We start from the raw sequence: 12,108 nt of genomic DNA, 5'->3' as shown, positions 1-12,108 counted from the left end.
TTATTTTAAGGAAATAAAATAAACCTCAACAAGATATGAGTGTGCATGTCATTCTTTTACCTTTTTATTATTCCTTCTTTCTTAAATGAGTTTCTAAGATAATAAACCAACCTAAAACTTATTCCCACGTGTAGGTTCACTTTATGCAGCCACCCATATCCTCAATTTCTAGGTATGAAAACCACATAATAAACATCCTTGTGAAGTCATGAACTTAAATGTTGTCTAGTTCACACCCAACCGTTTTGAAATAGTCAATATCTATAGAAGAACATATATAAACGAGTATTTCTAATTAAATGCCTTATAAATATATAATTATTGTCTTTTGTTGAATATTTGTTTATGTATTAACTTAAGCTTAAATAATCTTTTATATATCTCTTAAAGAAAAAAGTAAATTAAAAAATGGAATAAATTTTTCATAAACTAAAATTAGTTTCTTCATTGAGAAAACTCGTTGGATCATCAACAATCATATTATCGCAAATAAGATTAGTTTCTAATTCAATGGATTAATAGATAGAAGTGACATGATAAAAAAAAAAATCTCTCTTAAGTTAAAAGTTAACTTTTGAAAGAGTTAAAATGAAATATTTTTTTTTTCATTATGTATATATAAGCAAGTTTTAATTTTTTTTGAAGAAACTTATACTTTTCTTTTTCTTCATAAAAGTGTTTATAGAAAAACTGATTCGCACCTAGTTTTGGAACTGCAATGCTTGCTCCACATTGAATTGTGTGGTAAACTAGCCATCTAGCACAATGGAGATGGACACAATTTATACATAAATGAAATGATGCAAAAACGAAGTATTTGGAAGCAGAAAGCAAGTGGTTTGTGAGGTAAGAGAAAGAAGAGAGAATGAGTATGGGGGGTTTGGCAGCTGGAACGTCACAAGATTTGTTCACATAATTGCACCACTTGGCGTCGTGGTTTCATTTGGAAATTACTAAAATTTTGCATGGGTGCAATCTCAATCTGAGTCTCTTTCTATCGTAGTCAATTTTGACCAAGACGATCTCTTTGGGGCAATGATTGCACCCGAAACATGTGTTGTTAGAGTCTTAGTTTGTAGGTTCAAAGAGGTTGAGTAGATGAACCAAACATATATATGATATTTGTTTTTGGTTTGGTGACGGTGGATAATGTTGAAGCCTAGGGATAAGAGGTCGTTTTCAGATTGGTCCACATCATAGTAGAGAAACCAAATAATGCTGAAAATAAGATGGCAAGTTTCACAAGACTCAAACACCTTCTAAACCATAAACGGCTCATTCTTTCTTTCCCGTTATATATTTTCTGTCAAACCCCTAACCCACAACTTTGGACCATAGAGGATGTTACTTTATTTAAATACTCTCATTTATGCATATATATATATATATATATATATGTTATGTTATGAGAATGAGGCCTATGCTTCAAATGAATTTTAATCATCCAAAATCACTTGGCAGAAAAGATATCGCAACAAATAACTCGTGCCTATTGTTTCTATATATGGATGCACTATCAACTCACTCTACTATTGTATAATATTATATATTCTTTAATTATTTTATTAATATTTAATGTGTGATTTAATTGATAAATAATTTTAATAATCTAAAATATATTGGACTAAGATTTTTCATATTATACTCTTTCATGTATGATTTTTGGACTCAATACTTATATGAATGATAAATGATTTATTTAGAGTGAATATACAGATAATTCTGATATTATTTTAAAATTTGAGTTATAAACCTAATTCGGTTCTATAAAATTAATTTATAAGATAAAAATTATTATTATTTATATATTTTTTAACTGACTTTTTTCTAATTAATATAAAATTGAAATTTAGATATTTTTCAAATACTAATTTTATCAAATATACTGCAAACTTGAAAGAGAGAGAGGGAGGGGCAACTGCTAAGTAGTCATGTCATGTGCTACCCTAATTATTATGAGTGGAGACAGCAGTAAATATACTTAACCTAATAAAGCAACATTCATAAAGATACGTTGTACATCTGACAATTCTCGTACGACAGTTACACAGTAAATATGTCTGCCAATTAATCTCAAGGTAACTGTCATGGATATTTTTTGCTTTTAGGTGGTAAATAAAATCATACGACAGTTACACAGTAAATATGTCTGCCAATTCCAGAAGAAGAGAAAAAAAAATCATTTTTGCCAACTTTTTTTTTAATTTTTTTTATAATATTTTGTACCAAACTTTTTATTTTATTGTCAAATTTTATTAGAAATACAAGTTTAATTCAAATTTAATTTTACAAAATTGATATATAAGATTTTATCATTTACTTATATCATTAATTGATTTACAGAGTAATTATCTCGATTTATTATATTTTTTTAATTGAGTAAAATGATAGATAAAAGTTAATATTTTAAGACTATCAAATTAAAAATTAATTACATGTTAGAATCTTCTAATCAAATACTAATACCTATTTAATGATTAATTTTGTTGAAACTAACTACTAAATAGACCATTAAGTATGTGTTTGCATTAAAGTTAATTTTAAATAAACTTTATTTTGTAAAATTAAATTTTAAATCGTTTTTAATGGTTTTTAAAAGTAACTTTAAAATTATTTTTAATTTTAAACAGAATTAACCTAATATTTTGATAAGTAAAATATTAAATAAATTCATTTATAACATATTTAAAAACTCATTGAGAAAGGAGGAATCATGTTTGGAATGTGAATTAATTATATTTATAACTATTAGCTTCTAAAAATGACATGAAACATAGATAATGATCACATCCAAATTGTGAAATAAAAAACGTTTTTAGTGTTTCAAAAAAAAAAAAACTTAACACTTTTGTTATCTAAAATTATTCTTAGAAAAGTAAAATTTGAAAGAAGGAGAAGACGATGCAGGTTACATCAAAGTGTATTACGTTCAACAAGCCTAAAACCCCATCTACATACCTAAAAGCACATTCATCATATTATGACAAAAAATGGAATCAACTCAATTTGGCATTCGTTTATCATATTCCGATAATTAAGAAACGAGGAGGGAATGTCGCATAGGGTGCGTTTGGTGCACAGTGAGTTGCAAAACAAAAAGAATAGTACAGAATAATTTCTTAACCTGTATCTTGTTTGAAGAACTATGAACAGTACAAGTAAAATAAATTTTACAATATAATAACATTTAATATTATATATATAAAGCTAGCAATGTTATACAAAATTTGTTCTCAAACTATGAAAGAATGAAAGTTGAGAACCACATTTAAGAAATAGGTATATAAGTGTGGATTGAAGAGGATAAGGTTATTGGTATTAAGAGATTAAGAGAGTGAGAGTGCAAGTGGGGGAGAGGGAAGAGAGAGGTCCACGAGATAAAAAAAAATAAGAGCGTGAATATATTGATCTTTTGAATAGTTTGTACGTGGAACAAAAAGTTGTTCCATAGTTATTTGAGTAATAAAAGGCAAAATTTTTGTTTTGTTATATATGTAATCTTTAATTTGTGTTGTTCATGATGCTTTTTTAAATTAAATATGAAACAAAAATAGTTGTCTTGTCTCATATATTTTAGCAAATCAAATGCAATCGAATAAGATTAAGGAATGCAACTTGTATGATAGTGAAAAAACATTGGCATAATTTTAATGTTTAATTAGTCGGAGTGTTCACTCACTGTGAGAGACTTACCTGCCTCTCTCACCCTATAATTAATCTGTATTGCTTATAAGTTATAGCACATTTTATGCTTATACTTATTGAGGACTCTTATTTGTTCTATTTTTTTTAAAGAAAGAATCCTATTGCTAATTTACTTCATTTTTTTTTTAATTTAATCTACAAATTGTTATGTAGGAGCAAACCATAAGTTTTATTTTTAATTATATATCTTGATGATGGAAAATGGTAGAATAAATAGATACATCTTATATTAACAGACAGGACATCAATGACATGTGAAATTATCAAAAGAGACTCTTAATGAAAATTAATGTCAACTCAAGTGAAAAAATATTTTTAAAAAAAGTTGTTACCTAAGTATAAAAAGTGACATGTAAATATTTGATCCTAAATCTTAATAGAAAACGCGAGTTTCATTTGTGTCAACTTATGCTGTCTTTTTCATTATACCATGTCTTCAAAATAGTAACAATATGAACATACTGGGGGAGGCTCATCGTTATATGTTGAAAAGGGTTCAACCTAATAAATCTTTAAATATAATGTTACAGAGTTTGATTTAGGAACTAATTATAAACAAATCCTTCCTAAATGTCAAATTAATTTAAAATATAGCATGTAACACGGGTCAAAATTACGGAACACGTAAAAATTATGGTTAAATGAACCTTACCAATTCATGATTTAACTAGCGATTGTTACGTCAAATGTGAAAATTAAGATGTACCGAGTTTCGTAATTATGTTACGAACATTGAATCTAATAAATTCACAAAAAAAGAAGAAAAAAAAAAAACACATGCATTGAATCTGAAAAATGCTGTCATAATCAGTGACATAATCACGATCCAGGAATTTTTCACGGTCTCGTGTTTCTCTATAGTTTTTTGTAATTGATTCTCATACTACTACAATTCCGTCACGTGATTAAAATGGGAAACCAAAGTCTTAAACCACATTTTCCCCCTTAACGGTACGATGAACTTAAGCCTCTGTATGCAAAAATTTGAAAAGATTGAATGTTGCAAAACTCAGGCTTTTTAGTTGAAAATTAACATGGCCCAGTAAAACAACCCACAAGCTTCAGGCCCCTTGGGCTAGTTCTCTCTCTATGAACGAACAAACTTCTGGGTTGGGCCTTTGGGCTTCTGATTTCTGGACCAAGAGAAAAATCTGAGACATGAATTTTCATTTGATAAAATTTATATGCAGTACCATAGGTGCTATCAGCACTCTTCTTTAATCAAAATTAAAGTTTCATCTAAGTAATACGTGTATAAAATAATTTTATTAAATGCCAATGTGTATTACTCAGATAAAACTATAATTTTGATTTAAGAACAACACTATTAGTACATATAGTATTGTATCTAACCTTACAAACACTTAATTGACACTTCATTTTTTTTCCAATCTTTCTTTTTCTTTTTTTACATCATATCACCTATTGCATTTACATTTTTCTCTCTTCTATCTCTTTATCTCTTTAGGTGTAGATTGACACAAAGTATCCAAAAATCATTTTTCCATTGAGTCTTGGGGGCATGCTATTTGCTTGTTAAGAATATCTTTGCCAACAGTGTCAGGTTCTGGTGCAAGCTTATGAGGAGTTTTGCCTTCTTTGTCTACGGCATTGGGATTGGCCCCCCTGAAATAATTGGCAATTTCTTTTAGTAAATTTTCTGAGTAAGTATGAACACAATATGTGAGATATCATATAATACATGATGGGAAAGTTATCATGGAAACTGAAGTTTGCAAGGCACGTTAAGAATAAGTAGTATAAAGTCGACATGCAATGCAATATTCCTCATGGGATAATGATAAAAATAACATGTGAGCCTACATACAGGTAATATAAAAAAGAAAAATAGGAAAAACAAAATTAAAATAAACTTCTCCATAAATTAAAATCAGCTTATTTTCTTATTTTTTCCTCTTAGAAACTTGAAGAGAAGTTTATCTAATCAGGTCTTATCTACCTTGTAATAAGAACTCTTGCATTTGCAGTCTTCCCTCTCATAATGCAGTAATGTAGTGGTGTCCTCCCTTTAGAGTCAATAGCATTTACATCTGCTCCATAGTGTAGGAGCATCTCCACCATTGCAGCGTCACTTGTTAGGCATGCCAGGTGAAGCACACTAGAACCATCTTGTATGTCCTTAGCTAGTTGAGTTTTACTTTCATATGACATGTTTGGATTAGGTGAAGAAGGCATGCTAGTACAAAACCCTGCACAACAATTCATTATTATTCTAATAGGACTCTCTCCTTTATCAACACTTAATAGTATTTTGATGATAAGAACATATACCATATATAACTTCACTACTAATGGCATTGACATCAACATCTGATTTGATAATGTGCCGGTACACTGCTTTCTTGTCATTGGCACTGATGCTTTCTACCACCTGTTGTGCCGTCGAAAGCAGACGGTTGTTGTTGGGTGTCTGGCGAACAAAGACTTTCGCAGAATACTGCAACAAGAAAAAACATCATGTTCTATCTCCAACTCCAACACATTCAATTCAAGTAATGCTGCAACAATTAGATTTCTTCCAGCTGCTAGAAGTTGGAATCAAGTATTGTGAAGCACAAAAATATACAAGATCAAGTAATCAAGAAGCTGTTATACAACTACCTTCATAAAAAAAAGAAGCTATTATACAAAAACTCAAGTTCTCTGAATGGACGATCTTCATAACTCTTTATAACATAGTGTTAGCCGAGTGTTGTTAACCAAGGGTGTCTAAAAGATTCATTTTGAGTTTGTTTGGTTACAAGTTTTGAAGAGCTTTTGAAAGTTTTTCTACTGATTTTTTTCTACTGATTTTGAGTTTATTACCTTTGCATGGATGAACCTCTCCTTTAGTGAAATAGGGTCGTCATGTGATGGTTTTCTCGCATGAAATAACTTTCTCTGTGGCTTGGATGAACTACATTGCAAGGTCCATGTTAGTGAAAATTTAAATAGTTAATCCCGTCAATTATGGCAAAACTTACCCATCAAGAGTTTCATCAGTTTGGGAAGTACTTGATGAATGCAACAGTTCTTCCCACACTGAGTTTGCAAAGAGATTCCCCAGTGACTGAAACATTGTCAAGACAGAGGAATCCCATATTTTTACATCAAGTGTCAGTGATCTTACCTGTGAAAAAGAAAATTTGAGGATTGAAAACAGAAAGCCTTTTGTTTTCACTTGTAATAATAAAAGAAGTACTATGCACAAATTTACTAAAATTATTGTGATAACACTATAGCATAGTCTTAAATACGAAATCTCAATTACTTACTTTTGATAAATGTACACCAAGATTACGGTGAACACCGGAACATTCGATGCATACAAGGATGCCAAGGTTTAAGGATGCCCAATCAGGGTCAGGTTTGCCACAATCAGCACATTTGTCATTCCCGCCAACCTTTCTAAGAACATCAATTGGCTTTTCATTTTTTATAAAATCCCCACTCCCTGAACGATCATCATCTGGACCTTTTAACAAATAAAGGTTGCTCGCAGAGTAACAATAACCACTTTCTGAGTCATCTGTCTGTCACATAATCATTGTTTTATATCAAACAAAGGTTTCAATCACAAAATATGAAGTATAGTAAGTTTGCAAATTTTTATAATAACTACTTTAAAAGTTATACTAACAATGATTTTCAATTAGTTTACAGTGAATTTCTCTTTTTACATTGTGACTACATAGAAATCAAATTCATTCTGTTAACAGCTAAAGGATGATAATGGCAAGAGTTTTTGCAGGTAAACAAAATACAAAAGAAAAATATATGGTATACCAGTGTCTGTGCACTTAATAAGGAGGCAATTACGCCAGTTATCTTTTCCATCCAATCCATCTGGTCAACGGCATTTTCTGCCTGCATTATTTTGGCCTTAGTGAGGAGACAAAGGAGTAATGATAAAATGGCAAGTACATGTCAGATGTCACTAAGTTTTTGGAATGAGTACCTGCAACGTATAACTCTTTGCTGGTGAAATAATCCTGAAACAGAACCTTAAATCAGTCTGTTCAGCATCAGTCTTGATTGTTGATGTGAGCAGGTTCACTGTATGACGTGCTACAGATTTTTCATCAGGGAGCAGAAGTCCATGGTTATGTGAAGAAAGCAGGCGACTCAAAATTCCAGCACTATTATCAGCGGCACAATTTCTGTGTACAGATGCTTGATTGCTACTCTGCTAAACGTGATGAAATCAGCATTATCTACCTAGCTTAGATAGTATACTAACTTGGTAAAATTAACTTATACATAGTTTAAAATCAGCTTTTAAAGAGGCTAAATGAGAGAATTTTCTATAAGGGTGTGATTGGATAAATTTCTTTGGAAACACTTATAAAAGAGAAAAACGGGAAGAAAAAATAAAAGAAGCTTCTCCATAAACTGAAATTAGTTTATTCATAAACTAATTTAAAGAAGCTTTCTCCAATTAATTTCTTTAAAATTTTATTTTTAACTTTTATATAAGCTAGTTTTAGCTTCTAAAGAAGCTTAATTTCAATCTTTTTTTCCTATTTTTTCTCTTTTAAAAGTGTTTCTAGATAAGCTTATTCAAATAGATCATAAATTAACTTGTGTGTAAGCTAATTTGAGTTTATCATAGAAACTTAATAATTTATTTTTCTTATTTTCTTTGCATGTAAGTACTTATTAAGAAATTTATCCGAACACGCTTAATACATGGTTGTAGTGGAAACTTACATGTAATCCGTTCCATGGTTTCCTAAAGTAGTAAAGCATTCCGCGGCTATCAAGAACAAAATACCTTCTCTTCCAGTCACCCCTCAAATTTGAGGATCGTTTAGAGAGATATCCTTGGCGAAGGATTTGAACCTAAAAATAGTGCAGATGGAGAGATCAAAAGACAGGACTCAGAAATGAAAGCAATAGAATGAAGTGAGTACATAGAGAAAGAGTGAAACGTCAACCTTTCCATTTTCAGCAGATTCTGTTACAGCATCTGCCACTGTATTTGATATCCTAGAAAAAGGCTGCACTGGATTCCCATCACCACGGGGAGAGATATAAGGGCCATTCAAGGACAACATGCTTTCATGATGAACGTGTTTTTTGTACTCCAACATTCTTTCACAAAGACTAATCTGCTCGTCATTGTAACTTTCTCTTGCTTTTTGTGTATAAGCCAAAACCTGCAACATGTCAAATACAAGAGAGGAAATATTCCACTCGGTAAATAAATAAAAAATGTTAATAGTTCACTGTTTTCAAATCCACAATTTTTCTCAACATGTCGTTGTGGTTATGCTGATGGTATCACGAGATTCACAACTCAGATTATCCTATAGTTTGAGTTTTGAGGAAGTGTATCAACAAATTTTTAAACATGTTATTGGTGCGAAATATTACACCATGCATTTTGAATGTGTATTCTAACCTTAGACTCATAATCAAAAGAAAACTACATTTATTATCCAAGTATCCACAGAGAAAAAAGTATTTTACCTCAATAATAAAAGGCTCCAGCTCATGTAATAGCTGATATCCCTGCATGGGAAAGACTTTTTAACATCAGAAGTGTAATGTGTTGTATAATAGGTATTACAAAAGGAAATTCAGAAAATATATTTTTCAGCTATTTTTACTGCAAAAATGTTGCATATTGAAAATGCCATATATAACTGAGTCATATCATATACCTACCTGACGATAATACCGAAGATGAGCATCCATAACTCCAGTGACAGCCTCCAAAAACTCAAATCTCTTCTTGGCCTCAACATTATGAAGAGCACTAACCTAGAATAATAGAAGATGAAGTGTGTTGAGTAGTTAAGGCCAAGTTTATAAATTTTCATACTATTATTCAAAGCAGCATATCTTGTTCTACTAAGAGTACCAGATTGAAACGAGCTTCCTCAAATGAGCTTCTTGCATTGTGCAATTCCTGGAATGTCTCTCTACCAAATTAGATTGAAAAAATCATGGTAACCCATGACAAGCTAGGACAATATTCATGAATAAAAATGCCAAAGATACGCTACATGACGTACCTCTTCTACAACAGTGGCAATATCCATCCTAGTGCTTTTTCTCAATGACATAAACTTCTCACGTGCCTGTAGCATAAAATCAACGTCGTATTTGTGTTAAGATCAAGACTTAGGCTCATGCAGTAGAAGGAGAAACCATTATACTGTTCAGTTTTTGTAAGCAATTTAGAAGCACCTGATCATATACAAGGGAAGCTTTCTCAAAACGCCTTCGAGCTTCCTGCAAACATCATTTGAAGCATGAAAAGTGAAGAGGAGATTGATTACAAATCATCTGAAGACAATAATTATTTTGTTGAATATAAGAAAATCAACTCTTAGGAGCATTATTCTTTTTGAAAGTCGTGTCAATTTTAAAACTGAATTCCATCAGTGGTAGCTTTTAATTTATTGTCCATAGTTTAACTGCTAGTCTTGTAATGAAGTTATCTCATCAAAGTCATGATTTTATTACTTTAAGTTATTAGTTTGCATTATTAAACCAATAACATATGGATTCTCCAAACTATTATTTCTGCTACTCACTACGTACCTTAACATCTAACATATCGACGTTTAGCATGTTTAGTAACCGATCATTCAGCACGTGCTCCGCCTAAGAAGCCACATAGAGTCACTTAACAATATCAGTTACAAGTTAATACATTGCTGAAAAATAAGACACTGAAAACATTAGACAAATCATTACCTGTGACCGAAGAAGTTCCTTGTATGTACTGATTTCTCTTAAAGCAATAGAAAATTTGGTCATAACAGGTCCTGATAAACACCAACATAAAGTTTATCAAAACTAATAGCAAAAAACAAAATAAAGTTGTATTGAATATTCTAAGAGAGCATGATGGTTAAAAAAGCATGGGAAAAGATAAAATAAGCATATCATGCTCAAGATTAGAATATTTTGGAGCATCATTGACCACATTATGCAAGGAATTGAAGAAGTTTCCTTTAACGGCCTATATAAACATATCATGCACAGAACTGGATATTATACATCCAATAACAATACATGACTTGTTACGCTCATCCTAAATTTTTTATGTTAGCGCAGGGCCAATATATAACTCAAGAAATAGCTTCAAAATACACTAATTAAGCAGAAAGCATATGACAAATAAAATAATTTGGGTTTATATGTAAGTTTATTTTGTTTATAATTAAAAGGCAACATGAGTAAAAAGATCAACAACACTTACCTCCCAAAGTTACAAATAAAGGATCACTATGCCCTCCTCCAAAACTTTCAAGGGCACTTGCAAATGCAATGTCTCCATCATATGCCTCTCCAAGCCCTTCCCTGTTATTATAAATATAAAGTAATTATTTGACACAAAAAATTACATAATTATAAAATATTGATAACTAATAAACTAATTTATAAAGTTATATGCACGCTATAGGCACATGCAAAAATTTCTCTCATAAATTATTGAGAACGTGTTCAGATGTTAAGGATTAAGGTTTAAGCAAAATCCTTCCATGTTTAGAGTTTCAACATGTCTCAAAATAATTTGTGATGCTTCTAAGTATTATTATAACACTACCTAATCCAGTAACCCATCCTACATTAATTACCAACAGAACAAACATGAGGCAATGCAGTCTCTAAAGTGCGAAAGGTTGAAAAAATTAAACAAAAACAATGGCATGGAAAACCCACGTGTACTTTCGACATCCTTTGTAGAACTTGAAACATCTCGAGCGTAACGATTCTGAACTTTCTTCCATGCACTGGAGCTGCATCCACACCCATCATGATTCATAATTAACCAACCAATTCGTTGTAAGCACACCAAAAAATCAACCATATAAAAACACACGACACGACCCTCCTAAACAACAATGACCATGCATGCAAATAAAAAACATCAATATTCACGACATGCATGCGTACGTAACAGCAATGTTCTTTAATTTGTATTTTTTTTTCAAAGCACCCCAACACCAAGAATAATGATAATGTTTAGATATTGAACGGGAAAAAGAATACAATACACAGTACAGAACCTGTTGCCGGAACATGGGTGAGTCGTTGAGTTTTGAGAAATTCATTTTCAAAAATAAAAAACAATGTTTATGAATATTCTTCCTAGTTTTTTTTTTTCTTTTTTGTTGTTGTTCGTCTTCTTCTTCTTTGGGAAAAGTATAATTCTAATTGTTCAAGAGAGGTAAAAGAAGGAATAGTATAAAAAAAAGAAGACGACAGGCATTTGTTTGTTTAGTTTTTGTTAAAAGTAATGTTATTTTGAGTGCGCATTTGAAGGTTTGAAGCTGTGGTTACGATTTTGCATGTCTGTCGCTAGAAATATCTGAAGTGGCTCTTTTATTTTCTCTCTCTAATCACACCGTGTCACACTAACGTACAACACAATTAACAAACACC

At 31.2% G+C, this 12,108-nt stretch overlaps 1 protein-coding gene across 2 annotated transcripts; it reads right to left on the bottom strand.

The window, feature by feature from the left end:
• Positions 1–4,469: 4,469 nt before the first annotated feature.
• Positions 4,470–12,034, bottom strand: LOC109790399 (ADP-ribosylation factor GTPase-activating protein AGD1). Of its 2 annotated transcripts, none has more exons than XM_020349544.3 (20): positions 11,733–12,034; positions 11,386–11,462; positions 10,922–11,022; positions 10,414–10,484; positions 10,258–10,320; positions 9,901–9,945; positions 9,726–9,791; positions 9,572–9,619; positions 9,376–9,471; positions 9,178–9,219; positions 8,643–8,864; positions 8,416–8,547; positions 7,664–7,894; positions 7,492–7,572; positions 6,981–7,238; positions 6,690–6,835; positions 6,532–6,622; positions 5,998–6,163; positions 5,666–5,915; positions 4,470–5,331 (listed from the first exon to the last, which is right to left on the bottom strand). In XM_020349544.3, the coding sequence occupies exons 1-20, from the start codon at positions 11,775–11,777 to the stop codon at positions 5,202–5,204; spliced, it is 2,361 nt and encodes a 786-aa protein (XP_020205133.1). In that variant the 5' UTR covers positions 11,778–12,034; the 3' UTR covers positions 4,470–5,201. The 2 variants fall into 2 exon arrangements, with proteins under 2 accessions (XP_020205133.1, XP_029125493.1); XM_029269660.2 differs by having other exon boundaries at positions 7,664–7,891; positions 11,733–12,028.
• Positions 12,035–12,108: the final 74 nt, after the last annotated feature.

The sequence above is a fragment of the Cajanus cajan genome, chromosome 6, assembly GCF_000230855.2.
Source record: "Cajanus cajan strain Asha chromosome 6, NIPB_CcT2T_4, whole genome shotgun sequence".
NCBI classification, from domain to species: Eukaryota; Viridiplantae; Streptophyta; class Magnoliopsida; order Fabales; family Fabaceae; genus Cajanus; species Cajanus cajan.
Note: the sequence above shows the minus strand (reverse complement) of the source record. Positions and strands in the feature narration are given on the sequence as shown.

What these genes read in the sequence shown, in the direction of transcription:
- LOC109790399 (XM_020349544.3), bottom strand. Translation starts at nt 11,777, where the DNA reads ATGAATTTCTCAAAACTCAACGACTCACCCATGTTCCGGCAACAG. An exon ending in ACTGATGAAACTCTTGATGG is followed by an intron (nt 6,623 to 6,689) that starts GTAAGTTTTGCC and finishes CTTGCAATGTAG; the next exon opens with TTCATCCAAGCCACAGAGAA. An exon ending in AGAGGTTCATCCATGCAAAG is followed by an intron (nt 6,164 to 6,531) that starts GTAATAAACTCA and finishes TTCTTGTTGCAG; the next exon opens with TATTCTGCGAAAGTCTTTGT.